At 66.2% G+C, this 26,023-nt stretch overlaps 1 protein-coding gene across 10 annotated transcripts in view; it reads left to right on the top strand.

Moving 5' to 3' along the window:
• The window catches only part of IQSEC1 (IQ motif and Sec7 domain ArfGEF 1), a 311,767-nt gene that overhangs the window by 278,316 nt on the left and 7,428 nt on the right, over nucleotides 1–26,023 (top strand). For all 10 annotated transcript variants that reach the window (XM_067043341.1, XM_067043340.1, XM_067043348.1 and 7 more), the window contains 10 exons: nucleotides 2,847–4,093; nucleotides 11,722–11,883; nucleotides 13,678–13,800; nucleotides 15,223–15,389; nucleotides 19,297–19,436; nucleotides 19,832–19,861; nucleotides 20,801–20,926; nucleotides 21,737–21,836; nucleotides 22,943–23,104; nucleotides 23,932–24,108. In XM_067043341.1, coding sequence (XP_066899442.1) covers nucleotides 2,847–4,093; nucleotides 11,722–11,883; nucleotides 13,678–13,800; nucleotides 15,223–15,389; nucleotides 19,297–19,436; nucleotides 19,832–19,861; nucleotides 20,801–20,926; nucleotides 21,737–21,836; nucleotides 22,943–23,104; nucleotides 23,932–24,108 — 2,434 coding nt within the window. The remainder of the gene's footprint in view (nucleotides 1–2,846; nucleotides 4,094–11,721; nucleotides 11,884–13,677; nucleotides 13,801–15,222; nucleotides 15,390–19,296; nucleotides 19,437–19,831; nucleotides 19,862–20,800; nucleotides 20,927–21,736; nucleotides 21,837–22,942; nucleotides 23,105–23,931; nucleotides 24,109–26,023) is intronic.

Here is a 26,023-nt window from a genome sequence, read left to right as displayed (position 1 = left end):
GCAGACGCGGTGGTCCAGAGACAGGTTAACAGTAGAGACACAGGTTAACTGCAGAGCGTGATACAAACTCCGGGGATGAGGAAAGCGGGGAGAGAAGCCGGGCACCCGTGGGAGGAGACAGCTTGGATGAGGCGTGGGGGCCCCTCTCCAAGGTGCTATCAGGACGGGGTGTTTGAGGGCGGGGTCTTGCAGGAAGCGGTAGCAGCAGGCACGAACGCCAGGGGCAGAGCTGCTTGGCGGAAAGGATGGCCGGGAAGAGGGGAGGGGTGGGGAGGTGATGCCGAGGGCCACCGAGCATTCGACTCTCTGCTGAGCCTCCTGGCAGTCAAGGTGAAAACAGGAACAGGACAGATGACGCAGGAATTTCCAGATGAAGGTAGGGTGCCCGGTTCCACGAGGGGGCGGAGTCTGGGTGACGCGAAGCCCCATTTTGGTGGAAGGAGCCCAGCGCAAGGCCGTGTAGCGTCCGCTGGCCCGCGGCCTCCGCACCTCCTGGCCGTTTCCTGTCTGAGCAGGAGGGCTGAGTTGGCGAGGGTGGCGGTTCTGCTTTGTGGGAGGCCGAGCCTCTCAGCCCCTCGTCCCGTCACTTGTCAGAGCCTCTGTCCCCCTCTGCAGGGTGTGGGGGGGCTTCCTGGGGTCCCTCTGCAGACCAGACGCTGTGCCAGGTGAGGCTGATGCCCAGCAGAGGGGCACAGACGGGTTGGGGTCCCTGCCCTGCACCCCCAGTTGGCGTTCAGACTGGGCCTTGGCTTGGTTCTGGCCCGGAAGCAAGAATGAATGACCACGGTGGTGGGCCCGGGCGCTGAGTGAGAGCGGGCCTGGGTCTGTGTGTCCCCTGGGGGCGGGGGGGGGGGCGCCGGTCGGAGGGGCTGAGGGGGCTTTGACGACGACACAGAGCAGAGCCCACGTCTGCCTTCCCGAAGTCCCTCCCGTCCCCACCCAGATTCGGGGGCCGGTCTCAGGCCAGGAGTGCCGCTCCTGGGTTCGTGAGATCCAGAGTCAGAAGGAGAGGAGGGGCCGTGGAGCGCGCGCCCTGACCTGTGCGGTGCCCCCCCCCCTCCTCTCCCGCGGCGCCCGGAACCCGGGCCTTGGAGGGCAGAGAGGAGAGGGCTTCCCAGAGCTCAGCCGTGGGCCCTTTGTCGGCGCCGTGGGCTGTCAGAGCTCCACTGCAAACCCAGAAAACAGACGCTGCGGAAGTGAGGTCATCCCTTTGGATGCCGTTCAGTGACTTCAGGGCGAGAGGAGAAACAGACCCGCCCTGGCTGACTCCAGGGCCGGGCTTGGAAAAGTCGTTCTGATCCTCACCCCGCCCCCCACCTCCTCTCGTGCCAGGGGCCTGCCGCCCCCCCTCCTGTGGGCCCCGGAGAGCTGCACGTCTGTGTCGGGCTTGGGGGGCTGGCGTCCCTCGGGGAGACCAGGACCCACCCCGAGTCCTGAGTGGGGCTCGGAGCCCCCTCCCCCCTCCCGCCCACCCCCAGGCGGCTCTGAGCGGCCCCGTGCCCCCCTCGGCCACCGCCTGGGGTTTGCTCGGTGCCGCGTGTGCCTCCGTTCTGGGGGCACTTGGCCTCTTGAGGGTGGGGCCTTGTCCCCCGGCCGCCGGCGTGGAGCAGACCGCGGAGCCGCGCCCCCTCGGGATGTGAGCGCCCCCGGGGGCCTGAGGCCTCGTCACCCACGTCACTCTGCCCAGTGCCCACGGGCTCGGCTGGGCCGGCCAGCCGGCTCCTCATCCTGGGCCTTCCCGGCTTCCACAGAGCGGCTCCGGCCTCGCTTGCGAAGCAGGCACGGGGAGCGGCTCTCGGGGCTGTCCGTAGTCCTTGGCCGGCCTGAGCCTAGGACTTCGCGGGCCCACGTGGCACGCGCGAGGCCCAGCGCCCCTGCCTGCCTGCAGCCCGGCCCCATCACCGGGCTCACAGAGCCTGCTGTGCGTCTGGAGGCATCCGGGGCTGTGCTGGACCTCTTCTCTGGGCCTCGGTTTCCCCATCTGTCAGGGAGGGGACTTGGGGCCCCCGCAAACTGTCTACACCTCCAAGGAGTGCAGCTGAGGGTCCTGCACTTCCTCAGCCCCGTGCTGGCGCGTGCCGAGAGCCTGTCTCACCTGTGCCCACCGCTGCCCTGCGAGGTCCGTCTGATGGGACTCGGCGACCGCCGGGTCCAAGGCTTCTCAGAGTCACTCCACTGCCAAGGGCGGGGCCGGGACTAGACCCAGGCCCTCGGGCGGTGCTGCAGGCGGAAGCGAGGCTGGAGGCCTGCAGACAGTGCTCAGCGCCCAGGGCCTGCTCGGGCCTCGGGCCCGTCTCTCGCTATTTTTTTTTTTTAATTATTATTTTTTGGCTGCGTTGGGTCTTAGTTGCATTACGTGGGATCTCGGTGTGCGGGATCCTCTGCTGCAGCGCACAGGCTCCTCGTTGCAGCGCGTGGGCTTCTCTCTAGCTGTGGCGTGCGGGCTCAGAAGTTGCGGCGCGTGGGCTTCATTGCCCTGCGGCGTGTGGGATCTTAGTTCCCTGACCAGGGATCAAACCGGCGTCCCCTGCATTGGGAGGCGGATTCTTAACCGCTGGACCGCCAGCGAAGCCCCTGGGGACGGTCTCTTAACCTGCACCTGCCGCGGGCTTCTTCTCTCTGGAGGGGCTGCCTGCACCTCTTCCACCACCTCCAAGTCTCATTCAAGTGCGTGCCCCAGGTACACCAGGGCCGCTCGGCCTGCTGTGGCCAGAGAACTTTGGGAAAACACCACCCTTTAAAGGTTCTGAGCAGTCCTGCAGGGATCACTTGCTTTAACTGGGTCTGACGCCTGGGACACGCTGGGCCTCCTGGGCCGTCCTCACGCTCCTCTCCTTCCCCCGCAGGTGGAGATGCTAGAACGGAAGTATGGGGGCCGCCTCGTGACCCGCCATGCGGCCCGCACCATCCAGACAGCCTTCCGCCAGTACCAGATGAACAAGAACTTTGAGCGGCTGCGCAGCTCCATGTCCGAGAACCGCATGTCGCGCCGCATCGTGCTGTCCAACATGAGGATGCAGTTCTCCTTCGAGGGGCCCGAGAAGGTGCACAGCTCCTACTTCGAGGGCAAGCAGGTCTCCGTGACCGACAAGGGTGCCCCGCTGGAGGCCCTGGTGCCGGCCCAGTGCGGAGACCTGGGCCCGCCGCCTGCCCTCCAGGCCCCCGCCCCGGCCGGCGACTTCGCGGACGCCATCACGGAGCTGGAGGACGCCTTCTCTCGGCAGGTGAAGTCGCTGGCCGAGTCCATCGACGACGCGCTCAACTGCCGCAGCCTGCACGCCGAGGGGGCGCCCGCGCCCGACGTGGGGCGGACCCGGGACGCCGAGCCCCCGCCGGCCCCGCGCGGCGCCGAGCCCCGCCAGCTGGACGAGCTGACCGCCTCGTACAGCGACGTCACCCTGTACATCGACGAGGAGGAGCTGTCGCCGCCCCTGCCCCCGAGGCAGGCGGGCCGCCGGCCGTCCAGCGCCGAGTCGGACCTGCGGCTGCGGCCCGGGGCCGCCGCCCAGGACTACTGGGCCCTGGCCCACAAGGACGACAAGGGGGACACGGACACCAGCTGCCGGAGCACGCCCTCGCTGGAGCCGCCGGAGCCGCGGCCGCGCGGGGAGCACCTCCCGCTCCTCACCATCGAGCCGCCCAGTGACAGCTCCGTGGACCTCAGCGACCGCTCGGACCGCAGCTCGCTTAAGAGGCAGGGCGCCTACGAGCGCGGCCTGGGCGGGCTGCAGGGCAGCCCCAAGCACGGCCCCCCCGGGCCCCCCAGGGGCCTCCCCCGGGAGGAGCCGGAGCCGCGGGGCCGGGCGCCCAGGCCCCTGGACGGCCACCTGGCCATCAACGGCTCGGCCAACAGGCAGAGCAAGTCCGAGTCGGACTACTCGGACGGGGACAACGACAGCCTGAACAGCACGTCCAACTCCAACGACACCATCAACTGCAGCTCCGAGTCTTCGTCCCGCGACAGCCTGCGCGAGCAGACGCTCAGCAAGCAGACCTACCACAAGGAGACCCGCAACAGCTGGGACTCGCCCACCTTCAGCAACGACGTCATCCGCCGGCGGCACTACCGCATCGGCCTCAACCTCTTCAACAAGTGAGTCCCCGGCCACCGGCCGCCCGGGCGGGGTGGTCGCGGGGGCCGGGGCGGGGGGCGCGTGGTGTGGCGCCTGCGGCACCGCGCTGGCCCCGGCGTCCGGCCCGGGGTGGTGCGGGCACGGGGGTCTTTGAGCCGCGGCGGGCTGGGGGGCAGGTCCGTGGCCGTGTCTGTGCAGCCTGGGCTCGGGCCCGCACCCGGGAGCAGGGCACCGGTAGGCCCTACGCCCTCTGGGAGATCGTACGTTGGGTCCGCGGCGTGGCCACCACGCTGCGTTCTGGCAACGCGCCGTCGGGGCAGCCTTGAGAGCAGGTCCGGGGCAGGAGGCTGGTATTTAAAACCCACTATTCTTAGCACAGCTGAAAATAGCCAGTGGAAGGGCGGGCGGGCTGAGCGCTCCCTCAGAGGCGACGCTGGCGGCTCTGGTTGTTAAACCTCGGGTTTCTCCTCACGTCTATCCACAGGGCCTCTGGACTTAGGGTCCCCAGACGCCGGCCTGGCGCTGGCTCCTCCAGGGAGGGGGACGCGGAGGGAATGTGGCCAGCCTGCTTGGTGGCTGCTGACGCCTGTCCACTGTGCTCCCCTGCTCCCCGCTTCCTCTGCTAGCAGGGGCTGGAGAGTCTTGGGGGCACTTCTGAGCCATCCCTGGTGCAGCTGGCAGCGCCGGCTGGGGGACTCAGAGAGACCTGTCCCGAAGGGCGGGTATGGGGGACCCGTGCAGTCCCACGGGAGCCGCTAGGGGCTGGGGGGGTCCTTGGCTCTCGATCAGCTAAGGACTACGAGTCTTGGACCCGTCCCGTCTGCCAGGGGTGCTCTCCTGGGACTCCGTCTGCATGTGAGGACCCGTCCCACTGCCACGCAGTCTGTGGCCAGAACAGCTCGCTGAACCGGGGAGGCCATGAGCTGCCAAGGCCATCCTGGGGTCGGTCCTGAAAGCCTGCGCCCCCCTGCTTCCAGGCACAGCCAGTTCCCGGATCGTCTCGGACCCTCTTGGGGGAGGCTGGCGTGACCTGGGGGCTCCCCCAGTGCCCAAGGTTCCCTCATCCCCGGCAGACGTCGTGTCCTGACGTGGGCGTCCCAGCTGCGTGGACGGGTGGCGGCCACAAAAAGCTGCGTCCCTCACCCGGGCAGCCTTGGCCTCTGTAGAGTCCTCCTGGCTCGGTTCGTTTTTAATTTCACCTGGAACGCATGAAGGCATCCCCCACTCCGCGTAGAAGCCGAAAGCCTTCCCGCTGGGGTTTCTGTGCACGCGTGGCCCAGAGCGCAGCTGCAGGCCAGGCCGCCTGGGTGCAGACCCCGGCCCTTGCACTTTCCGTCTGTGTGTCCCTGGGCAGCTCGGTCTCCGCCACGGCGGCTTCGTCCGCGTGGTGGCGCTGAGCCCAGCAGCGTCCACCTCGCGGAGTGTGAGTTGGAGATGAGCGGGTGCATAGGGTGCTCGGCAGCGCCAGACGCGTGGCGAGCTGGGCCCGAGCCTCTCTGCTGTGCCCGTGGCCCCTGTTGACGTTACCTAGGCCCAGGCCGCGCTCACCGCCCCCCTGCGATGCTGCCACGCAGTTTGCTGTTGGAGGCCGTTCCCATTGGTGCCGTGGGCCCCCTGGTCTCTGTGCTGCTACGTGGGGTCCACGTGCGGCTGTCCAGGGTGGCCTGGCCGCTCCCTCCCATGTTTTCACGGTCACCAACCACACGACAGTGACCGTGGGCCTGCCCCTCCCACACACGCCCGAGTCTCTGGGGAAGGGGATAGCTGGAGGAGGCGGTGTGTTTGGGGCTCACGCGGGCCTGTTGTGGACTGAAGTAGAGCCTGCAGCTGGAGCCGGAGGGCTCGTTTCCCCACACGCTGGACAGCACTCAGCCTTGTCTCCCACCCCAATCAAAGCGTAGAAATAGTGTCTCTGTTGCTTCAATTTGGATTTCTCTGCCTGCTTCTCAGATGCAGCATCCATACGTGTCTTTCGGCCATTTGGGTTTTTGCTTCTACAAGATTCCTTTTCCTATTTTTTGCCCATTTTTCTGTTATTTCTCATTTTGATTTACTAGTGGTTCTTTATATATTGTGGATACTAATCCTTTGTAATTACAAACATTTTCTTCCTGTCTGTCACTGGCCTTCTTTTTTTTTTTTTTAGACTTCTGAAATAGAATTCACAGACCATAAGATTCATCCTTAATAAAGTATACAGTTCAGTGGTTTTTTGTTTGTTTGTTTGTTTGTTTGTTTGTTTTGTGGTATGCGGGCCTCTCACTGCTGTGGCCCCTCCCGTTGCGGGGCACAGGCTCCGGACGCGCAGGCTCAGCGGCCATGGCTCACGGGCCCAGCCGCTCCGCGGCATGTGGGATCCTCCCGGACCGGGGCACGAACCCGTATCCCCTGCATTGGCAGGCGGACTCTCAACCACTGCGCCACCAGGGAAGCCCAGTGGTTTTTAATTATATATCTTTTAACTTTGTGTATGCTTTGTTGGTCTATTTTGTTTGCATTTTTTTTATCGAGGTAGAATTGACATGTAACGTATCAGGCATACAATGTAATGATTCAGTATTTGTATATATGTAGTCAATTGATCAGTGTTCTCTTTGTTTATTACTTTGGTTTTTTTTATGTTTTATCTTGAAAGACTCCACCCCGGATCATAATATAGTTTTAAAATATTTTCATCCGGGCTTTCTTAGTTTTGTTTTATATGCTTTAGGACTTTAACCTGGCGTTTGGTTTGGAGCACGGCACAAGGTGAGGGGTGTAGTTTTTATAGTTCTTGGTAAATTAGCTGGTTGTCTGCAGACCGTGTATTGAGTAGTCTGTCCTTTCTCTGTTGACTTGAAATCCTGTCTGGTTCCTGTGTGCGCGGGGCCTGTGCCTGGATCCTTTCGTTCACTTGGCAAATATTTATTGAACACCTGCTGCCTGCCAGGCCCTGTGTCGGGGGCCTGGACTCAGCCCTGAACAGCGTAAAGATCCTTGCGACGCTCCGCGCTAGCGGGTAGAGGCTCTGTGTGTTCCTTTGCCAACATCAGACTTTCCGTTTTATGGGGGTTTTTTAGGACAGAAACCTCTCTTTTGTTCTTTTAAAAAGTGGTCTTGGCTCCTCGCTGGTAGTCACTCTTCCACGCGGATTTTGCAGAGTCGGCTCGTTAAGACCGTGAAAACTCCTGGTGGACTTTGCACTGGAGCCCCTTGAGCTTGGGGGACTTCGCCCCTTTACAAGTCGAGGGACAGAGGTGAGGTCCAGCCACAGGTGGTGTTGAGTCCGTCCAGCTCCCCCGGTGGCAAGCCGCAGCGCAGGCGGTCACCGGCCATGCGTGCTTGGCGGCTGCGTCCCTGGCAGTGAGGGTCCAGGATGGTCCCCCAGCTGCAGAGCCTGCCGTTGGAGGACGCGGGTCTTGCACGCAGAGAAGGGCAAGGTGGCAGGCTGGCTTCTCCGAGTGGCGTGTGGGGCAGGTGTTGGGAGGTCGTGCGGCTACAAGCTCCGGCCCTCCTCCGTCTCCTCCTCCTCCCCCCTCCCCCTCCCCTCCCCCTCCTCCTCCCCCTCCCCCCTCCTCCTCCCCCTCCCCCTCCCCCCTCCTCCTCCCCCTCCTCCTCCTCCCTCCTCCTCCCCCCCTCCTCCCCCCTCCTCCCCCCTCCTCCCCCCTCCTCCTCCCCCCCTCCTCCTCCTCCTCCCCCCTCCTCCTCCTCCCCCCTCCTCCTCCTCCTCCCCCCTCCTCCTCCTCCTCCCCCCCTCCTCCTCCTCCCCCCCCCTCCTCCTCCTCCCCCCTCCTCCTCCTCCTCCTCCCCCCCTCCTCCTCCCCCCCTCCTCCTCCCCCCCTCCTCCTCCTCCTCCCCCCTCCTCCTCCTCCTCCCCCTCCTCCTCCTCCTCCTCCCCCCCCCTCCTCCCCCCCCCCTCCTCCTCCTCCTCCTCCTCCTCAGCCTTGGTTGTCCAGCTGGGGGGTTGTTTGGAGGATTGAAGGCGCAGCCATAGCACTGTGGCCACCGGCCATCTCCGGAGTCTCCCCAGGCCCAGAAAGGGCTGGTGGTCCTACCCGAGTAGATGGAGCGCCAGGCCCTGTGCGGGGCGAGCAAAGCTGGGAGCCGGATGCCCCTGAGTGGGCCCTGGAGCCGCTGGGCGAGGGTGGACACGGAGCAGGTAGCCGGGGCGCCGCCCTGGGAGGCCCGGCCTTAGCGCCTCTGACCCTTCCCTTCCGGGCACCCTTCTCTTACCCCCACCCCCCCCCACCCCCCCACCCCCCGTCCACTGCCCACCTCTGCTCCGCATGCTCTCCCTGTGGGCTTCCTCTCCCGCCACCATTTCCCTCCCTCCCCAGCCCCTCCCCGGCCCCACACCCAGGCTGCCTTTCAAACAGTTCTTAGGTCCCACCCACTCCGGGGAGGGAGCTTTGCAGCACAGACACCCGCCCCCTCCAGGGGGTGAATGGAGAAGTGGATGAGGGCCGAGGGGCCGGAACTTGCCCTGCAGGCTGGGGAGGTCCTGAAGGTTCTAGACCAGAGTCCTGGGAGCACGGGCCAAAGCAGCCCCTCCCAGAGCCACGTCGGCCCCAGCCCCGGGCGCGGACGGACGCAGCGCGTTCTGTTTCTCTGGTCTGACGTGCGCTCTGTGGGCCGGGGCCCCCGCTGGCCCCTGCAGGCGCACTCAGCAGGGCCCCAGGCTGCGCCCCTTCGGTCCCGAGGGCCTGGAGCCCCGTGCAAGCTCGCAGGCAGGGACGGGGGAGCCACAGCTGGGGGTGGCGGCGAGCCCGTCTGCCCGGTCGGGTGGGCTCTCTCTCAGCCGAGTGGACGTCTCTGTCCCAGCCGCGTCCGCTGCGTGTCGGCCGGGCCTGCTGCGCTCTTCCGGCCTCTCAGGGACAAGGCGGGCAGGGGCTCCTTTCCATGGCGTCCCCTGGGTGCTCTGGGGGATCTCGAAGCCCCACAGGACGTGCCTTCCACCCTCCTGCCTTGGCCCGAGCCCGTCCAGCGCCCCTCACTGCCCCAGGGGGGCGGGCAGGGCTGTGGGAGAGCAGCAGGCCGAGTGTGTGACCTACCCACGCAGGACATCTGCGCTGCTCCGGTCAGCGCGGAGCCCTGTGAGGGGCCAGTGGACCCAGCACCCGTGCCCAGCAGGGCCCCCGGAGTACACGTGGGGCAGCTGGGGGCCAGCAAGATCCTGTGGGCCAGGGACTCAAGTCAGTGCTGGCTCTCCACGGTCAGGGAGATCACTCCCCTTGCCGGCCGCGTGCGTCCCGAGCCTGGAGCCCCCGCCTGTACCTCCGGCCGCAGCACCTTTGCTCTCGGTTTGCTGAGAGCCCCTGGTCTCCGGTCGTGGCCTGGTCAGTCCTCATTCCTCTCCTGCAGCATCTTGCGAAGGGTGCCAGGTGGGGGCGGCTCCTGCCCCCTTCGCCTCGCGCTGAGAGCTGGAGCCCGCAGGCTCACACGCGGGTTCACTAGCATATTTTGTGATCGCTGATCCCAGACGGTGTCCTGAGCCAGCCACTCGCCCCCCACTCCTGCACCAGTGCTGGGGCGCCTGCGAGGGTCTTCTGGCTGGGCTCCCGTAGAACGGCCAGAGGCGGCTTCTTAAACGGGGACCCAGGTCCCTCCACTGCCCTGTTCAGAGCATGCCGGGCTTCTCATCTCGCTCAGAGGAGAGCCAGATGCCCCTGCGGCCTGTCGGCCCCCCTGCCCCTCCCCCAGGGCCCCTACTCTGAGCCCTGGAGCAGCCTCATGGCCTCAACCCTACAAAACCCACTCCCACCTCAGGGCCTTTGCATTCGCCATTGCCTCCACCAGAAAGCTCCTTGAGCACCCTGTCACTGTGTCACCTGCTCAAAGAAGGCCTCTGCCTCCCCTGCCGGAACCCCTCCCGCCCTCGCTCGGCCACTTTGCCCTTCAGACCGGGCGCCGGCAGCTGTCGTGCCGGGCGCTCGAGGCCAGCCGCGCTCGCCGCGGTCACGGGGAGTCCGCATCCTACGGCCCCTGCGCAGCCTTGCCCACCCCACGGGGCTGGGGGCTCCTGCCGGTGGGCCTGGCGGCTGTGAGGCTGCACGACATCGGCCCGTGAACACAGGCAGGAGCAGCTGGGGCAGAGGGGGAGCGGCCACCCCAGGGTGGCGGGAGGAGGCTGCGCTGGGCCAGGGCGAGGTGCCAGGGCCTCGGCGGGCCAGGCTGGCCCAGGTGGGTGACAAGGGCGCCCGAGAGGGCTTTCTCCAGTCACTCCCACGTGGGAGCCAGGCCAGGGGGGCGCCACGCCGTCTTCTCAAGAGAAGCCGGAAATCCGGGTCCCGCGTCCGAGCTCCCGGTTTCTAAACATGGGCGACCAACTGGAATTCTTTCTGTTAACGTCGTGTGGGCCGAAGAAAACACGTCTGTGGGCTACCGTGGAAGTGGGGGGCGGTCAGGTCCGGGCTGGGGCCCTGCGGAGGCCGCTGTGGAGCTGGCGGCGAGGAAGCGTGGCCCGCCCCGCCTCTGACCCCACCCCCGGTGGCAGCGTCAGCACCAGTAGCCCAGTGCCTGGAGAGGCCTGGGGTCGGGGCAGGTCTCGGCTGGAGAGCCCAGGGTTGCCGGGAGGAACGGGGACTAGGGGGAACGGGGCCGCGCGGTGGCCGTTTCCGTGCCCGGGCCCAGGGGGCCGGCACTCGCTCCCTGCGCGGCTCTGAGCGCGAGGCTGGGGCACGTGGCCACCGGGGACGAAGCCAGCAGGGTCATCGTGAGGCGGGAGGTCGGCCCGCGTGCGGGAATACGGCATCCGCGGGACCCACTGGCCGTGCGCGGCCGGCGGTGGCAGGGAGAGCCTGGCCCTCGCCTCCACGCCCCCAGGGGCCAGCAGGATGCTGACCTCTACCACCGGGGCGAGGCGTGGGGTGCCGGCTATACACAGGGCCTCCGCAGCTCCTCCGCCCGTCCGAGGCTCCGGGTTCGTCAGAGGAGGACACCGCCCTCCGAGGGTCGCGGGTGCAGAGGGAGGGCTCGGTGGCGCCTCCCCCTGCCCTGTCTCTTTCGACCGCTGCCTCCCCGCGAGGTCAGCCGAGCCGGCACCGGGCCCCGAGGCCGCCGGGAAGAAGGGACCTGCTGGCTCGCCGCTCAGCCCCCGAGGGCACCCCGGCCACTGGGCTCCTGGTTCGGGTGCACGCTCAGGCCTCTGACTGCAGGTGGGGCGGGTGCTGCGCCTCCACGCCCTCTGCCGTCCGTTGAGGTTTATCCTGAACCTTCCCGGCGCTCGCCTGCTGCGTGCGGCGTTCCAGGCGCCCGCCTGTGTGAACACACGAGGCTCACGAAACGGGCAGGCGAGTCCCCAGCGAGGTCGCGTGGCTGTCGGGCAGCACAGGTGACCAGCGTGCCAAGCCCTGGGGGTCGTGCGGGAGCCGAGTTGGCTGCAGGGTCCTCGGCCGGTGACGGCACCGAGCACGTGCCACAGGCCCGCCTGGAAGCTCGGCACAGAGGGCGCTGTGGCGCGGGGAGGCGTGGGGCCCTTCTGTGCCCCCCCCGGCCCCCGGCCCCCTCCGCGCTCCTGCACCGGCCCAGCCCCCCTGCCCAAGCCGTCCCGGTTCCCCCGAGTTGTGGGCTCGCGGTGGCGCAGGACAGGGTGCCGTAGAGGAGGAGGGCACGAGGGCTGGGGAGCTGGAGGGGTAGGAGCGCCCGGCTGAGCCCATCTCTCGTCCCCCAGGAAGCCCGAGAAGGGCGTCCAGTACCTCATCGAGCGCGGCTTCGTGCCCGACACGCCGGTGGGGGTGGCCCACTTCCTGCTGCAGCGCAAGGGCCTGAGCCGGCAGATGATCGGGGAGTTCCTGGGCAACCGGCAGAAGCAGTTCAACCGCGACGTGCTCGAGTGAGTGGGGCTGGGGGCGCCGCGCGCACACCCCGGGCTCCCCGCGCCCCGGACACACGGAGCTGCCCTGCCAGCACCTCTGGCCCCATCCATCAGGGCCAGCCCCTTCCCCTGGCCCAGCGGCCTCTGGGCCGACCTCCCGCAGCGGCAGCGGGAGGGGAACCGGTGAGCTCAGCCCCCCTCCTCCTCCCTCTCCTGGCGGGAGATGGGATGACGGTCCAACCAGGCTGGCGGCCATAGACTCTCAGCTACTTGGAACCCTGCAGAAGAACAGGATTCCAGCCCCCCGGGAACCGCTGACGGCTTTGAAGAGTCCTGCCCGCACGTATCCTGCACCCCCCAGTCCTCCTCCAGACTGTCCTGAGTAGAAAGCCACCACACGTGGGTCCTGTGGTCACTGGGCAGGTGCTCGTGCAGGCCGTGTCCTCACCTCGTCCGTGGGGGTGTCGGGTCCATAACCCCTTCCGCAGACGAGGGGCCAGGGCCAGCAGGAGGCCGGCTCAGAACAGGTGCCCTGCTCCCCTTTGCCGGGACCTGGGGGGTGCAGCTCCAGGCCTGCTGTGGGCACATTGCCGACCCGGTCACTGCACGCGGCATGGGTGACCCAGCCGGTGGGCCGGGAACGGGATCAAAGCAGGGTAAAGATTGACCCTCAGTAAAAACGGCAGGGTGGCTTGGCCACGTACACCTGCCACCTCCGGGTGCCCCTGGGAGGAGGTGGGCGTGGGCTGCGGCCTCTCTGTTTCACAGGTGAGCAGACCCACGCTCGGGGAGGGGCGGGGGGTCTGGCCTGGGTGCCCCCCCCCCCCGTACAGACACACCCACGTGCGCACACATATATGTACACTAGCGTTCACTCAGTCACGCAGACGCACACACCGGAGAGGCGGCGAGCCGTTGGCGGTGCCTGGTGTGTGGCTGGCTCTGGCGTCTGTCCCACCTGGGCTGCTCTCTCCCAGCCCAGCCTTTCTGTTCTGGCTCCGCCCTGATAGTATGGTTGGTGCCCCCTCCCCCTTTGGAATCCGGCAGGAACCGTCCAAGGAGAGCCTAGCTGCTCCGTGAATGGGGCCCAAGACCATGTGGTCCGGCCCCCTGCCCTGCAGCCACCCCTGCTCTCCCCCCACACCCCCTCCGAGCTGCTTCTGGGCCGTAGGAAATCCGCACATTGTTCTCCTCGGATCAGAAAATAGCAGCGGCCTCAGGAAGCAGCGAGACGCCCCCCAGGCACCCTACTGGGATGCTGGTCAGCAAATTGTCCTGTGGGGCCGCCGCCCTCACCCTGCCCCAACAGCCTCGAGCCTTGAGCGCTCAGAGCATCGCACCAGGGGAGGGGGGCCCTCGGCCGGGCTCTCTGCAGCCCCACCGGGGGCGGTCACGCCAGGGTCCCTGTTGCAGACCCACCTACCGTTCGGGGTCACGGTCAGAGGCAGGAGCAGGCTGTGCGGGGGGCGGGGCTGTGATAAGAGGTACCTGTGACCTGCGGCCTCCCCAGCTCTGCCCTCCTTGTGGGGTCGGCAGGTGAGGGCAGCACAGCCCCTCCAGAGGCCCCGCAGAAGTGCCTGGCAAAGCGCTGACGTGAGGGGCAGGCCCAGGGCGCGGTGGCTGCAGGGCCAGGGGGTGCCCAGACCTCGGCCTCCTCCTGTGGAGGAGGGAGCCGGCTCCGGCCGCCCTCCCTCTCGGGCCTCCCTGCGCTGACCCCTCGTGCCCCCTCCGCCCTCTGCGGGCCGCGCTCGCCTCTGCGCCGGCGGGAACGTGGGCAGGAGACGCTCAAGGGGCCTCCTCCTCTCATTTCAGCTGCGTGGTGGACGAAATGGACTTCTCCGCCATGGAGCTGGACGAGGCCCTCCGGAAGTTCCAGGCGCACATCCGGGTCCAGGGGGAGGCCCAGAAGGTGGAGCGGCTGATCGAGGCCTTCAGGTGGGGGTGGGGCAGGTGTCAGGTGGGGGCGGGGCAGGTGTCGGGTAGAAAAAGCGTCCTCTCTCCAAGACCGTGGCTCAAGGGCAGGCTCCCCTTCAGGGTCAGGTGGCCATGAGCTTTCCGGGAGGCGGGTGTGGGGGGCAGCAGCCCCTCCTCTGCCGCGTGCGGTGCGGCTCAGCGCTGGAGCCAGGGCCTCGCACGTCTTCATGGTCCTCACGTCCTCACGGGTTCGTGAGTCCATCTGTGTCGTCACTCTTCTGCTCATTCACAGGGGCAGATGCTCCCTCAGTGACGCAGAGGGCCTGGTTCTGACACCTGCACCGCTGTGTGACCTTGCACTGGTTACTTAACCTCTCTGTGCGTCACGTCCTTGCCAGTAGAGAGGGCTTGATGAAGGCACCTACCCTGGAGGGGGTGGAAGGAGTAAACCACTCAGGCCGTGTGGGCGCACTCCGCCCAGCGCCTGGCCCCCCAGAGAGCCTGCAGTCAAGGCGGGTTGTCCCTGCACCATCTTCCATACTGGGATGGTGTGCTCACTGGCCGCGCCGGGGGTCCGTGCCCCGTACTGGGTGTGGGAGACCCAGCCCTCTGGGCTCAGCAGGGGTCGCAGGAGGAGAAACCCCAGGCCCTGGGGGGGGAGCGTTCAGACACTTCCATTCAGGAGGGCTTCCTGGAGGGGGCGGCACTTAACAGGGAAGACGAAATTGAAGCCCACATCGTCTAAGCTCCCATGGCTGCTGCCTGCGGGTTGTGGGCCTGGGTCACGGTGCCCCACCCGGTTCCTCTTCTCCATCCCTACCCCCCCCACCTACCCCTGCACAAGGCCTCCAGTGGAGGGAACCGTGGGGTAGGGCGTATTCGAGGCGCTGAGGACGTGAGCAGATGACTCTGTGAGGCAGTTTGTAGTGAGGCTTAGAGCGGCTGCCGCAACAAAGACGTCCGCCACAGCTGCCGTGGCTGAAATGCCCCGGAGGTGGGCCGCCCTCTGAGCTGGCATGGAGGAGGCCCGGGCTCCCGTCACCTGAGGTCCCCGGGAGCAGATTCAACACCCATCACATGCACATTCCGGGCAGGCAGAGAGCATGCAGGGCACCCCCGGCCTTTAAGGCACAGCCTCGAAGGTGCCCACATCGCATCGGCCGGAAGTTAGCGTGTGGCTGCGCGGGGAGCGAGGGATGCGGTCCTCAGCCCCGAGCAGCCACGTGCCGGCCGAGCCGTGGGCAGGTGGGACTTACCTCACGTGGGGGTGGGGTGAGTGGACGGTCAGGGCCGGCTCTGCCAGGCAGGCGACTTCCCCGTGCACCAGAAGCGGAGGCTCCGAGGTCAGGGACCAGTCTCCGCTGTTTAGGGCCGCTCGTGGGGGAGGGGCGAGCCGGCCTCCTGCCCCGGCTGGGCTGAAGCGCCACCCGCGTCCGCCCGCAGCCAGCGGTACTGCATCTGCAACCCCGGGGTGGTGCGGCAGTTCCGGAACCCAGACACCATCTTCATCCTGGCCTTCGCCGTCATCCTGCTCAACACGGACATGTACAGCCCCAACGTCAAGCCCGAGCGCAAGATGAAGCTGGAGGACTTCGTCAAGAACCTCCGAGGTGAGCTGCCCTGGCCCCGGCGGGACGGCCCCGCCCCCGCCGCCAGCACGCACCCGACGGGGGTGTGCGCAGCGCGGCCTCTCGTGGGGAGGGGTGGGGTTCCTCCCCGAAGTAGCCCACGCGGCGCACGTTCCCGTAGAGGGCGCTGAATGCTGTGGCGGGGGCCCTCCGAGGGGGAGGCGGCGTGTTGTCTCAGAGGACCGCCCGGCCCGCAGGCCCAGGGCGCCAGAGGGCAGAGGCCTGAGAGCGCGGCTAGGCTCGCGGCCCGCCGACGGGCCGCACACGGTGGATCCAGGCCTGGTTGCAGGGGCGGAGGGAGGATGGGCCGCAGGCTGGGGGCTGGGCGCCCCGGGGCCCCCGAGCGCGGGGGGTGGGGACCGGCACTGTCCTGCCCCCCTCACTGCTGCCCATACAGCATCGCCCACCACCCCCCTCCCTCAGTGGTCCTCTTGGCACAGACTTGCCTTTTTGTTTTTGTTTCCTTACTTAAACGTATGTATCTTTAAAAGGAACTTTATGTCATCGCTGTAAGCGGGAAACTGGTAGCATTTGTCACACGTGGGCGTCATTTACAAAAATGAGCGCCGTGAAGAGGCAAAGCCGCTGTGGGTTCCAGGCAAGCTGTTCCCGGCTGGGCCCCAGGCCTGAGGCTGCCCTCTCCTCCCTGGCAGGTGGGCCCATGTGGGGCAGGTGACCAGCGGCTGGGCAGCCAGACGGAGGCTTCCTCCTGTGTCGCCAGGCAGGAGAGGGACAGAAAAGGGAACGGCTGTCTCCGTGTTTGCTGCCGGCGGGCCCCTCCTGTCCACGGAGTCCCGGGCTGGGGGAGTGTCCCTCTCCTTGGGAAGCAGCTGTAAGGGACTGAAGTCCCTTTAAAAATGGCATCATAATTTTATAGAAGGGAAACAACTTATCTGAATCAAGTGCAACTTTTTGAGCTGTTTAAATTTTTCATTTTGTCCTTCATTTCTGTAAAACTGCTCCGTCGTCCCGCCCCCCAGAGCGGGGGGTCTGTGCTGGTGCTCCTGGGGGGTGGGGTGGGGGCCCACCCTGATGGGCGGGGCTCGCAGGGAGGCGGGCTCAGGGCCCTCCCCATGCGGCCCTCCCCAGGCCCCAGGGAGGGGCAGGTCTTGGCTGTGGTTCCCAGGAACCTCATTAATAAGAGATCAAGTCGCCAGGCCAGGTGAGGGAGCACGGCGGTCAGCAGACACTGATGGCCCGGGGGGCTGCGCCCCCTCCCCTCCTCTCTGTCACCTCAAGCCCCTCTCCTCGCGGGGCCTGGTCTGGCCTGGTCTCCGCGGCGTCGCCATGGCCCGGCCCCGGGTGCAGGTGGCCGCTCGGTAGCTGCTGGGAAGGCTGGCCGCGAGCTGCGTGCTGTTGGCGACGCCGGGGAGCTTCAGGGACTCTGGTTTCTTTTCTCCCATTTAGCAGCTCAGCCGCGTAACCGGGGCCTGTCCCGTGTGAGAGATGAGACAGAAACGAGGCTCAGGGGAAGGCAGGGCTGCTGGGTCAGATACCTGCCGGTCGGCCGCCCGTGTCTGCAGCTTCCTGGTTCGTGGGCATCCTTGCCTCCATCATCGCTGCTGTCTGGGGGACGGAGAGCTTCGTCACCCCAGTTCCCAGGGCAGGGACCGAGCACCCCAGAACCAGGCGAGGAAGCCACTGATTCTTTCTCGCGAGCCTGGGCTGTTCCCACCAATCACCTCTTTTCTTCAAGCCAGGGACTCGGGCGTTCTCTGCCCCATCTTCCTTGAGCTTCAGAGAGGGAGGGGACTTGCCCAAGGTCACATGGCAAGTGTGTGTCAGAGGAGGCTGGACGCTGGCCTCCCAAAGCCGGCTTGGCGCTCTGTGCTGAGCACACGTCCCACCTCGTGCTTTTTACAGAGTGCCCCCCTGCCCCAACATGCACCAGACACACGTTTTCTCTGGAATCGCTCAGTGGACCCAGCAGCAGAGGGGGCCTCTGGGAGTTCAGGGATAGGCGGGGGAGGAACCTGGAAGCCAGGCAAGCGATATTTTGCATTTATTGATATTTGCCTTCAGACTTTGTAAATGTATATTTTGAATGGGTCTTATCCTCACATAGTTCAAAAACCAGAAAGTAACATGACCCAGCAGTTGCCCTCCTTGGAATTTTTACCCAAATGAGCTGAACGCTTACGTCCACGCAGAAACCTGCACGCGGATGTTTACAGCAGCTTTATTCACATTCACCAAAACTAGGACGCGAGCAAGCTGCCCTTCCGTATGTGACTGGATGAACCTTGGTGCATGCAGACAATGGGCTATTACTCAGCCCTGAGAAGAAACGCGCTGCCGAGTCATGAAAAGACACGGGGGCACCTTAAAGGAACGTCGCGAAGTGAAAGCAACCTACCTGGAAGCCTGCACCCTGATTCCAGCCGTGCCACGTTCTGCAGGAGGCGAAGCTGTGGAGACCGTCAAGAGACCAGTGGTTGCCAGTGGTCGTGGGGGAGGGATGAAGAGGAGAAGCACAGAGGGGTCTTCAGGGCAGTGAAAATTCCGTACGGTATTATACCGGCAGACACACGGCATCGTCCGTTCGTCCAGACCCATAGGGTGGACAACACCAAGAGCGAACTCTCGTGCGGACCGCGGACTCCGGCGACTGGGACGTGTCCGCGCAGGTTCTTCAGTTGTAACGACGGCGCCGTTCCGGTCGGGGAGCTGGGGGTATATGGGAGCTCTCTGTGCTTTCCCCTGAATTCTGCTATGACCTTAAAACTGCTCTGAAAGAAACAGCCAATTAGACAAAAGCCAGAAAGCGTGAAAGGTGCACAGCAGGGCCCTTCCCGTCCCTGGAGGTCGTGGGCTTTGAGTCCGTGCTGCGCCTCCCGGAGCTCCTCGCGGGAGTCAGTACAAACGTGCACGGCTGGTTTGACCCTCTTCCACTCGGCGCCTCACGCTTTTCGTTCGGCACGTCTGAGGGCTGTTGCCAGGGCCCTCCTCGTCCCTGAGGACGTACGGTAATCCCTGTCCGAGGAGTCCTCGTTTGCGGACCGCTTAGCCAGTCCCCTGGGAGTGTGCCAATGGCTTAGCTCCCCTCTTCTGCCGTTGGGAAGCGGCTCCGCGTTGCATGTCATGGGCCAGGCCCCCCAGATCCGCTCAGCGGGGCCGGGGGTGTTTGAATGTATGACCGGCAGCAGGTGCCGGACAGCCCGGCAGAGGGTTGGAGCCGTCACACTGCTGCACGCACCGCCGGCGGCCTGCAGACCGAGACCGGGGGCTTCGCGTCTCCGTCGTGAGCCGGGCTGGGCCTTCCTGACGGCACTTCCGGAGCCGTGCGGCGGAAAGGGCGCGAGCTTACTGTCAGAGCGACCCGGCCTCGAGTCCCAGACCTGGGACAGCAGCCCCTCAGAGCCCCTGAGCTCTCGTGTCGGGGGGCGGGGGTGGCCCCGTGAGCTGCCCTGGTCCCTGTAAAGTCACCGTGTTCCTGGTGGCCTGTGTCACTGCGGAGACGACTCGTAGCTCAGAGAGACCACAACTCAGGCCGACGGGGGGCAAAGTGAGGACGCGGGCTGGGCAGCCCCGTCCGCACCGCTGCCCCACACCCCAGCCCCGTGCCCAGGCCCCCGCCAGCCCGGCGGTGCAACGGGGACCGTGGTGCCCGCCCCACGGGGCGGCGGCCGGGTCGAGCGGGGCCGTGTGTGCGGAGCCCCCCGGGCGTGGCTGCAAAGGTGGCGCAGGCCCCTCCACCCTCAGCCGGGGGCAGTGCCAGCCCGGTCCCTGGGGTGGGGGCTGCGAGAACACGCGTCGTGGGCGGAGCAGGGCCAGCTGCTATGGGTCTGGAGGCCTTTGGATCAGTTGGGGACCGGCCGGGGGACCGCTGTCCGGATTCGGTTTCAGAAGCCAGTGCCTTGGGGTGAGCCCTGCCCCTGTCCCCTACCAGGCGTGGACGACGGGGAGGACATCCCCCGGGAGATGCTGATCGGGATCTACGAGCGGATCCGGAAGCGGGAGCTGAAGACCAACGAGGACCACGTGTCGCAGGTGCAGAAGGTGGAGAAGCTCATCGTGGGGAAGAAGCCGGTAGGTGGTGTCCGTCCCCGCCGCGGGGGGAGCCGCCGCGGGAGGCCCGGGGTGCCCGCGACCCCAGGCTGCCCCGCGGGCTCAGCTTCGGCCGGGAGCCGCAGTGCCCTTGGAGCCTGTTCCCTTCCGGGTGGGGTTGGTGAGTGACGTCAGGCTTGGGGCTTTTTACGGGAGTAACAGCCCTTCTCTCTGGGTCCCCTTTGGTGAGACTCTGCGGCTCTTCATAAACCAGTGGCCGGGGCTGTGCAGTGGCTCCCTGGCGGCCTGGGCTCCCCGTCAGAGCCCGCAAGGGGCGTGCTGGGGGTGGGGTGTCACCCCGGGGTCTCTGTCGGGGCCCAGATGTGTATTTGGAACATTAACGTCTCTTCCTGTTTGTTCACCGCTTCCCCCTGTAGATTGGATCCCTGCACCACGGGCTTGGCTGTGTGAGTTCCCCTCGGCTGTCGCCTTCCGTGATCCCCACTTCCCCGCAGCTCGCGGCTCCCGGACCCCCAGTTCCGGCTGCCTGAGTTACTTTCCGGAGCCATAAGAAATTTGCTTTTCGCGGTTATCTCCACCTCAGATCTCTGCGAGCACGCGGGAGGGTTGTGCTGTCAGGCCCAGAGCAGGTGGTCCCCTCCCGTCTTGTCTGGGCCCGGTTGAGCTCAGAGACCCCGCTTGTCCCGCGGCCCCGAGACCCTGTGCCTGAACAGTGACCCTGGTGTGGCGTTGAGGCCTCCCCCTCCCCACCCAGCCCGCGCCGTGCCTCCCAGGTCCCTCTCGCTGCCGGGGCTGGCACGTGGTCTACTCCTTACCCCAGCCGGGCAGCCGGCTCAGCTGCCCCTGCAGAGGGCCCGAGACCCCCGGCACTCCCGTGACCTGCCCTCGCCCACCTCCCCGGCCCTGCGTCCTGCCCTCCTTTCTCGCTCACGCTCTGCTGAGGACAGCGCTGCCCCCTGAGGGCGCCGGTCTGGGCACGCGTCCCCCGCCTCTCATCTGCGGGCCTGGAGAGCAGCCCCACGTAGGGCCGTGTGTGCAGAGGGCAGGGACCGGGCCCTCGAGGTGGTGACTGCCAGCTCGGGACCCCGCGTGGCTCCCCCAGACCCAGCGGTCGGGGCTGAGAGCCTTCAGGAGGGAGGGCCTGGGGGCGGGGAAGCCCGGGCTCTGCAGCCCCCTGTGTGTGTGGCTCGGGGCGCGCGTGACGGGTGCTTCGGGGGCTCAGAAGATACGCGTGGCTGCCTCGCGGGGCTCCACGAGCCCGGTGCTGAGAGGAGTCGGAAGGCGGTCTCCCTGGAGCAGGGGCCTCCGCAGGCCCGAGGGGGGGCAGGGTGGGGGAGTCCTTCGTCCCCGCGGGTGCGTGGAGCTGACGCCGCCCCTCCTCGCAGGTGCTCTCACTGCCGCACCGGCGCCTGGTCTGCTACTGCCGGCTCTTCGAGGTTCCAGACCCAAATAAGCCCCAGAAGCTTGGGCTGCACCAGCGAGAAATCTTCCTGTTCAATGACCTCCTGGTGGTACGTGGTCCCCACGGGTGAGGGGCTGGGTCTGCAGGCCCCTCGGCGGCTTGGGAGAGTGGCCCCGGCCGCTCCCAGCGCCGGCTGCCTGGGCTCCCACCTCAGGCAGGCCCCTCCAGGAAGGCAAAGTCCGCCTCCGCAGGCCCCGGCCTAACCCTGCCCCCTCGGCCGCGGGGGGATCCTCTTCCAGAGACCGAGCACTGGTCTGGCTGCTGCCCAAGCCCGTCCCTGGGGCCAGGCGGGTGTGGTGCTGGCCCGGGTCTCAGCCCCAGGACTAATGGGCTGAACACGGCAGAGATGGGCTCCCCAAAGGGAAGTCGAGCTCTTGCCCCAAAACGGGTAGCACCGATGTAGATGTTTCCGCAGGGAGCAGGGGGCCTGCCCTTTGGAGCTCTTGCCTCCTGCAGGCCCCCTTCTTGCCCGAGACCCTGTCCCCTTCCCCCACCTGATGGAGGACCAGCCGCTCTTCTCGGGTTCCTGAGGCTGGAATCTGGACACGTGGGTTCAAGTCCTTTAGGGGTTCCTGACCTCGTGCAGGTCGTTTCAGACCTCTGGCCTCAGTGTCCTCCTCTGCAGAACTCACCTCTCCGAGGGTTTCACGGTGCCTTGGGGCCGTGCACGGGGATGTCGGGCGTGAGTGTCCGCCCCTGTGCCGGCCCTCCCCCGCCCGGGGCCTCCTGACCTTGGAGCTGCAGGAGGGCCCTCACACAGGAGAACTCGAAGTGGGGCCCGCGTAGAGTCCTGGGCGCCCAGGGCCGCTCCCGGCCGCTCGGGCCCGGGCGCTCAGCCTCTGTCTCTGGCTGCCCCCAGGTCACCAAGATCTTCCAGAAGAAGAAGAACTCGGTGACGTACAGCTTCCGCCAGTCCTTCTCCCTGTACGGCATGCAGGTCCTACTCTTCGAGAATCAGTGTGAGTGAGTCCCTGGGCCCGTCCGCACGTGGCCTGCACCCCCTGGCAGGAGGCGGCCTCGCTTGCTCCATCCGTGTAGCGAGGCAGCCCTCTTCCGCTGTCCCCTCTCCTTCCTCCTGGCTCCGTCAGGGACGACCCCAGGGTGGCCTCTCCAGTGTTCTCATTCCCACCTTCTGTAGGACGTGCCTCGCACCCGGGGTCTCAAACCGGCAGCCCCTGGTCGGTCACAGCTCCGTTATGTTACATTTGAACTTCATTTTAGATTCGTTGAGCTCATACTGACATCTTCCCATAAGATTCAGGTGTCCGTGGCCCATCTTGTAAAGCTAGGTTTGGGCAGACGGCGGGTAGTGGCGGGCTGCCCACCCTCCCCAGACTCTGCAGCCGTGGTCTTGACCCTGCCCGCTTCCTGCATTTAGGAAACCCACTCAGGCCTCTAGGCGTTTGAGCTCCCGGCCCTGACCCAGCTCTGAACCGTGGTGGGATTGGTGTTTGGGCCAAAAAGCTTCACACACTCAGTGGTGGATGCTCGATGCCCACTGAGAAGAGAGGCTGCCGGGACACCAAAGCCCCACAGACCCCGAGAGCTCGGAGGAGGCACCGGGCAGGTCTGAGCAGAAGACTCTGTTGGGTGTGGGGTGCCCACAGCGTACCCCAAGGGAGCTGGGGGCCCGGAGACCGGTCGGGAGAGGACAGAAGAGTCCGAAGTGACTGGACAAGACTGTCCCCCCCCACCGGGGACACCACCTCTCCCTCCTCCCAGGCTCGGCGCCTGGCCGAGTGACCAAGGATCCTGACCTAGAGTGCAGGCTCCGGGCCCTTCTGGTGGGGAGGAACGAGGGCCCTGGCTTTGCCTCAGGTCAGTCGGATCTGCCCTCGACTTGAACATGGAGCAAACACAGACCCGGGCCAGGAGGCAAGACTGCCTGGTGGGCCCTCCGGGCTGCACCGTGAAGCCTCTCCTCCCTGCAGGGGTGCGTCCTCTGGGGGCCTGGCCTCAGCGTGCTCCCACGGCCCGGCTGAATGGAGGCCCGCTGGTACTTTGCCAGCCAGAAGGGAGGTGGCAGGGCCCGCCCTGAGGCCCGCGCTCTCCTCCTCCTCCGCAGACTACCCCAACGGCATCCGGCTCACATCCTCCGTCCCCGGAGCAGACATCAGAGTGCTAATCAACTTCAACGCTCCCAATCCTCAAGACCGGAAGAAATTCACTGATGACCTGCGGGAGTCCATCGCGGAGGTGCAGGAGATGGAGAAGCACAGGATAGAGAGTAAGTCAGGGATGCCCGGCGGGGGTCCTGCTGGGTGCAGGCGTTGCCTCCCATCTGGGGGCCAAGGCAGTGGTGAGAGGCCAGGGTGCAGTGACTCTGTGAGCCCAGAGGTGAGATGCCCTCGGCCTCTTCTGGCCTTCCCACGGCCACGTGACCAGGGAGGAAGGAGGGGAGGGCAGGGGTCTCTGGGCGGGAGCTGGGCTTCCAAGGCCCAGGCCTGTGCTGCCCGGGAAACTACATCGTGTGCCCTGAGGGGGGCCTCTCGGGACCCTGGTCAACCCGTGTCCAGAGCCCTGGACCTGAGCCCTTTGCACTCGAAAGTGGTCGGGTTTTGTATCTTCTGCGCCCGACCACCCGGAGGGGTCAGGGCTGGGGCCATCCCCTGGTTTTCGTTGAAGCCGGTGACACCCCCGCTTCTCCTGGCTCTAAGCCTCCTTCCTGGAGGTCCGTGGGTGCCCCCAACCCTGGCCTCCATCCACAGCCAGGCCGAGTTAACTCCTCTCCAGACCCGGGCAGATCCGCCTCCTAGGAAAGTGACTGACCTTCCTGCAGACCTCGGGCACTCTGGCCTCTCCAGCCTCCTTTCCGGGGTCTCCTTTCGGCCCCTTTGGTCGCAGGTGCCATCGCTCCTGCTCTTTCCCAGACGACCTTGCCCCTCGCTTGCCCCCTTCCAGGGGACTGGCGGCTCAACCCGGTGCCGCCTGAGCAGGGGGCCCCGCCGAGGCCTCTGCGTTGCCCTCCGGGGGGACCCAGCCCCTTAACCTCCCCAAGCCACCCTCGGCCGGGGGCCACGCTCCCCTCACTGGGCCCCTCGGCCTCTGTTCCAGCGGAGCTCGAGAAGCAGAAGGGCGTCGTGCGGCCCAGCATGTCCCAGTGCTCCAGCCTCAAAAAGGAAACGGGCGGCGGGACACTGAGCCGGGCCTGCCTGGATGACAGCTACGCCAGCGGCGAGGGCCTCAAGCGCAGCGCCCTCAGCAGCTCCCTGCGCGACCTCTCAGAAGCGGGTAAGAGCTGGGCCCAGGGCCGCCCCCTACCCAGCGCACGCGGGACTCGGCCGCCCGTGGCCGGCGGGGCTTGCGTCGGCCGGAAGGGGCTGTGTCGGAGGCTCGGACAGTGGAGGGGCTCGGACGGAGCTCACTTGGGTGGCCGTCCCCAAGCCACAGCAGCATCTGGCCACGCAGAGAGGACGTCCCCCAAAGGCCAAAGGAGACAGGGCCAAGTGGTCAAGGGCAGGACAGCCGGGAGGTCACGCCTGGTCTCCCTTGCTTATTTATTTTATTCTTTTATTTGTTTTCTGAAATTTGCTCTCGCGCAGAGTGAGTCGGGCCCCGCTGATGGGCGTGTCCCCTGTACTCTGTGCTGCCCCGTCCCTGTGCTTCATGCTGATGAATGAGATGGAGCGGAGCCCTTGACACTGTGTCAGGGACCCCGTCGGCCACTGTCCCAGGTCTTGCTTTCCCCACAGAGGTCTCCCTTCCTGGGAAACCCGGACCTCTGTCCGGCCCAGAGACGCGGCCCCGCCTGGCCCTGGGACGTCAGGGGAAAGCCCTGGCGGACATTTGATTTTCCTTGTTGTTTCTCTGGTCCTGTGTGTGTCTGATCCGCTGCCGGCCTCTTAGCGTGCGAGCAAGCAGCACCCCCTGAGCCGCCCAGGTTTTCTGGGGCTGTGCGTGGAGCATCGCGGAGCAGGGAGCTTCTGCTGGTGGCCCTGCCTGACCTCGGCTGGGGAGGGGCGGGGGGAGGGGAGCGCTGCTGCAGCCTGCTTTGCCTGCCAGCGCCGGCGGCGGGCGGGCGGGGAGGAGCCACGGGGTGAGGGGGTGCACGCCAGCGGCTCTTCAGCCCCCCACCAGGCGTGTCTAGCCAGGCAGCTTCTCCCATGAGGAAGCTCAGGGGCCGCAGTGGAGCGGAGGGAACCGGACACGGGGGCACATGGCCGTGCCAGGAGCCCAGGCTACCACCCCGAGGCCCCACCTGTCCCAGCCGCAGGAGCCTGACGTAACCGCGGCCCCGCTGGCAAAGACCCTCTCAGGCTGAGAGACCAGCCTCCTCCTCTCCAGGGCCCAGCGGACCCCTGCCCCCAGGGCCTCGCCCACCCCACCAGCCTCTGGCATCCCCGCTTGACCAGCGCTGGGCCCCGTAGAGAGCCTGCTGATGACCCCATCCCTCCCTTCAGCTTATTCATTTCCCAGAAATTTTTTTCCTTTTTTCTTCTTTCTTTTTTTGAGTTGGATTTTTTTCTTTGTTTCTGTCTTGTCATTTTTTTTAATTTTCCATAGTGAAAGTCCGCATTGCATGGCCAGCGTGAGAGTCAAGCAGGGCTTCTCAACCCCGGCTCTGTTGACATCTTGTGCCAGATCGTTCCTGGCCGTGGGGGCTGCTCTGGGCAGGATGCTTGGCAGCATCCCTGGCCTCTGCCCACTAGATGCCAGTAACACCCCCCAGTCGTGACAGCCAAATTGCCAGGTGCCCCCTGGGGGAGAAATACCACCCCTGGTTGGCAGCATTGCCGTGGTTGAGAACCACTGGTTTTCCCCGTGGCTTGTTACACCCAGCTAATCGTAACCAGACCGCTCGGGGCCTCTGCAGGCTGGGGGCCCGGGGCCCGTGTTTGAGTTTGTGCAGTGGGGCAGGTTCTGGCCTCGCTGGGTCCTGTCCAGCCCCCTCGGGTGGCGGCGGCCTCAGCGCAGCCGGCTATGGCCGCTCCAGCTCCCGGTGATCGGGGCCTCAGCTGTCCACTCTCTGCTTAGGGGCCAGACAGAGCCGCGTGCCCGGGTGCATGGCCGTGTGAGGGGCGGAGCTCCGAGGTCTGGCTGATTTCTGTTTATCGTTACCGTTGCCGTTTTTGTTTGGGGAGCGAGTCCTCTCGGGTCCTAAACCACCGTGAAGAGAACCCCCGGGAAAGCGCCCCCTGCCCCGGAG

Source organism: Kogia breviceps, chromosome 10 (assembly GCF_026419965.1).
Source record: "Kogia breviceps isolate mKogBre1 chromosome 10, mKogBre1 haplotype 1, whole genome shotgun sequence".
NCBI classification, from domain to species: Eukaryota; Metazoa; Chordata; class Mammalia; order Artiodactyla; family Physeteridae; genus Kogia; species Kogia breviceps.
Note: the sequence above shows the minus strand (reverse complement) of the source record. Positions and strands in the feature narration are given on the sequence as shown.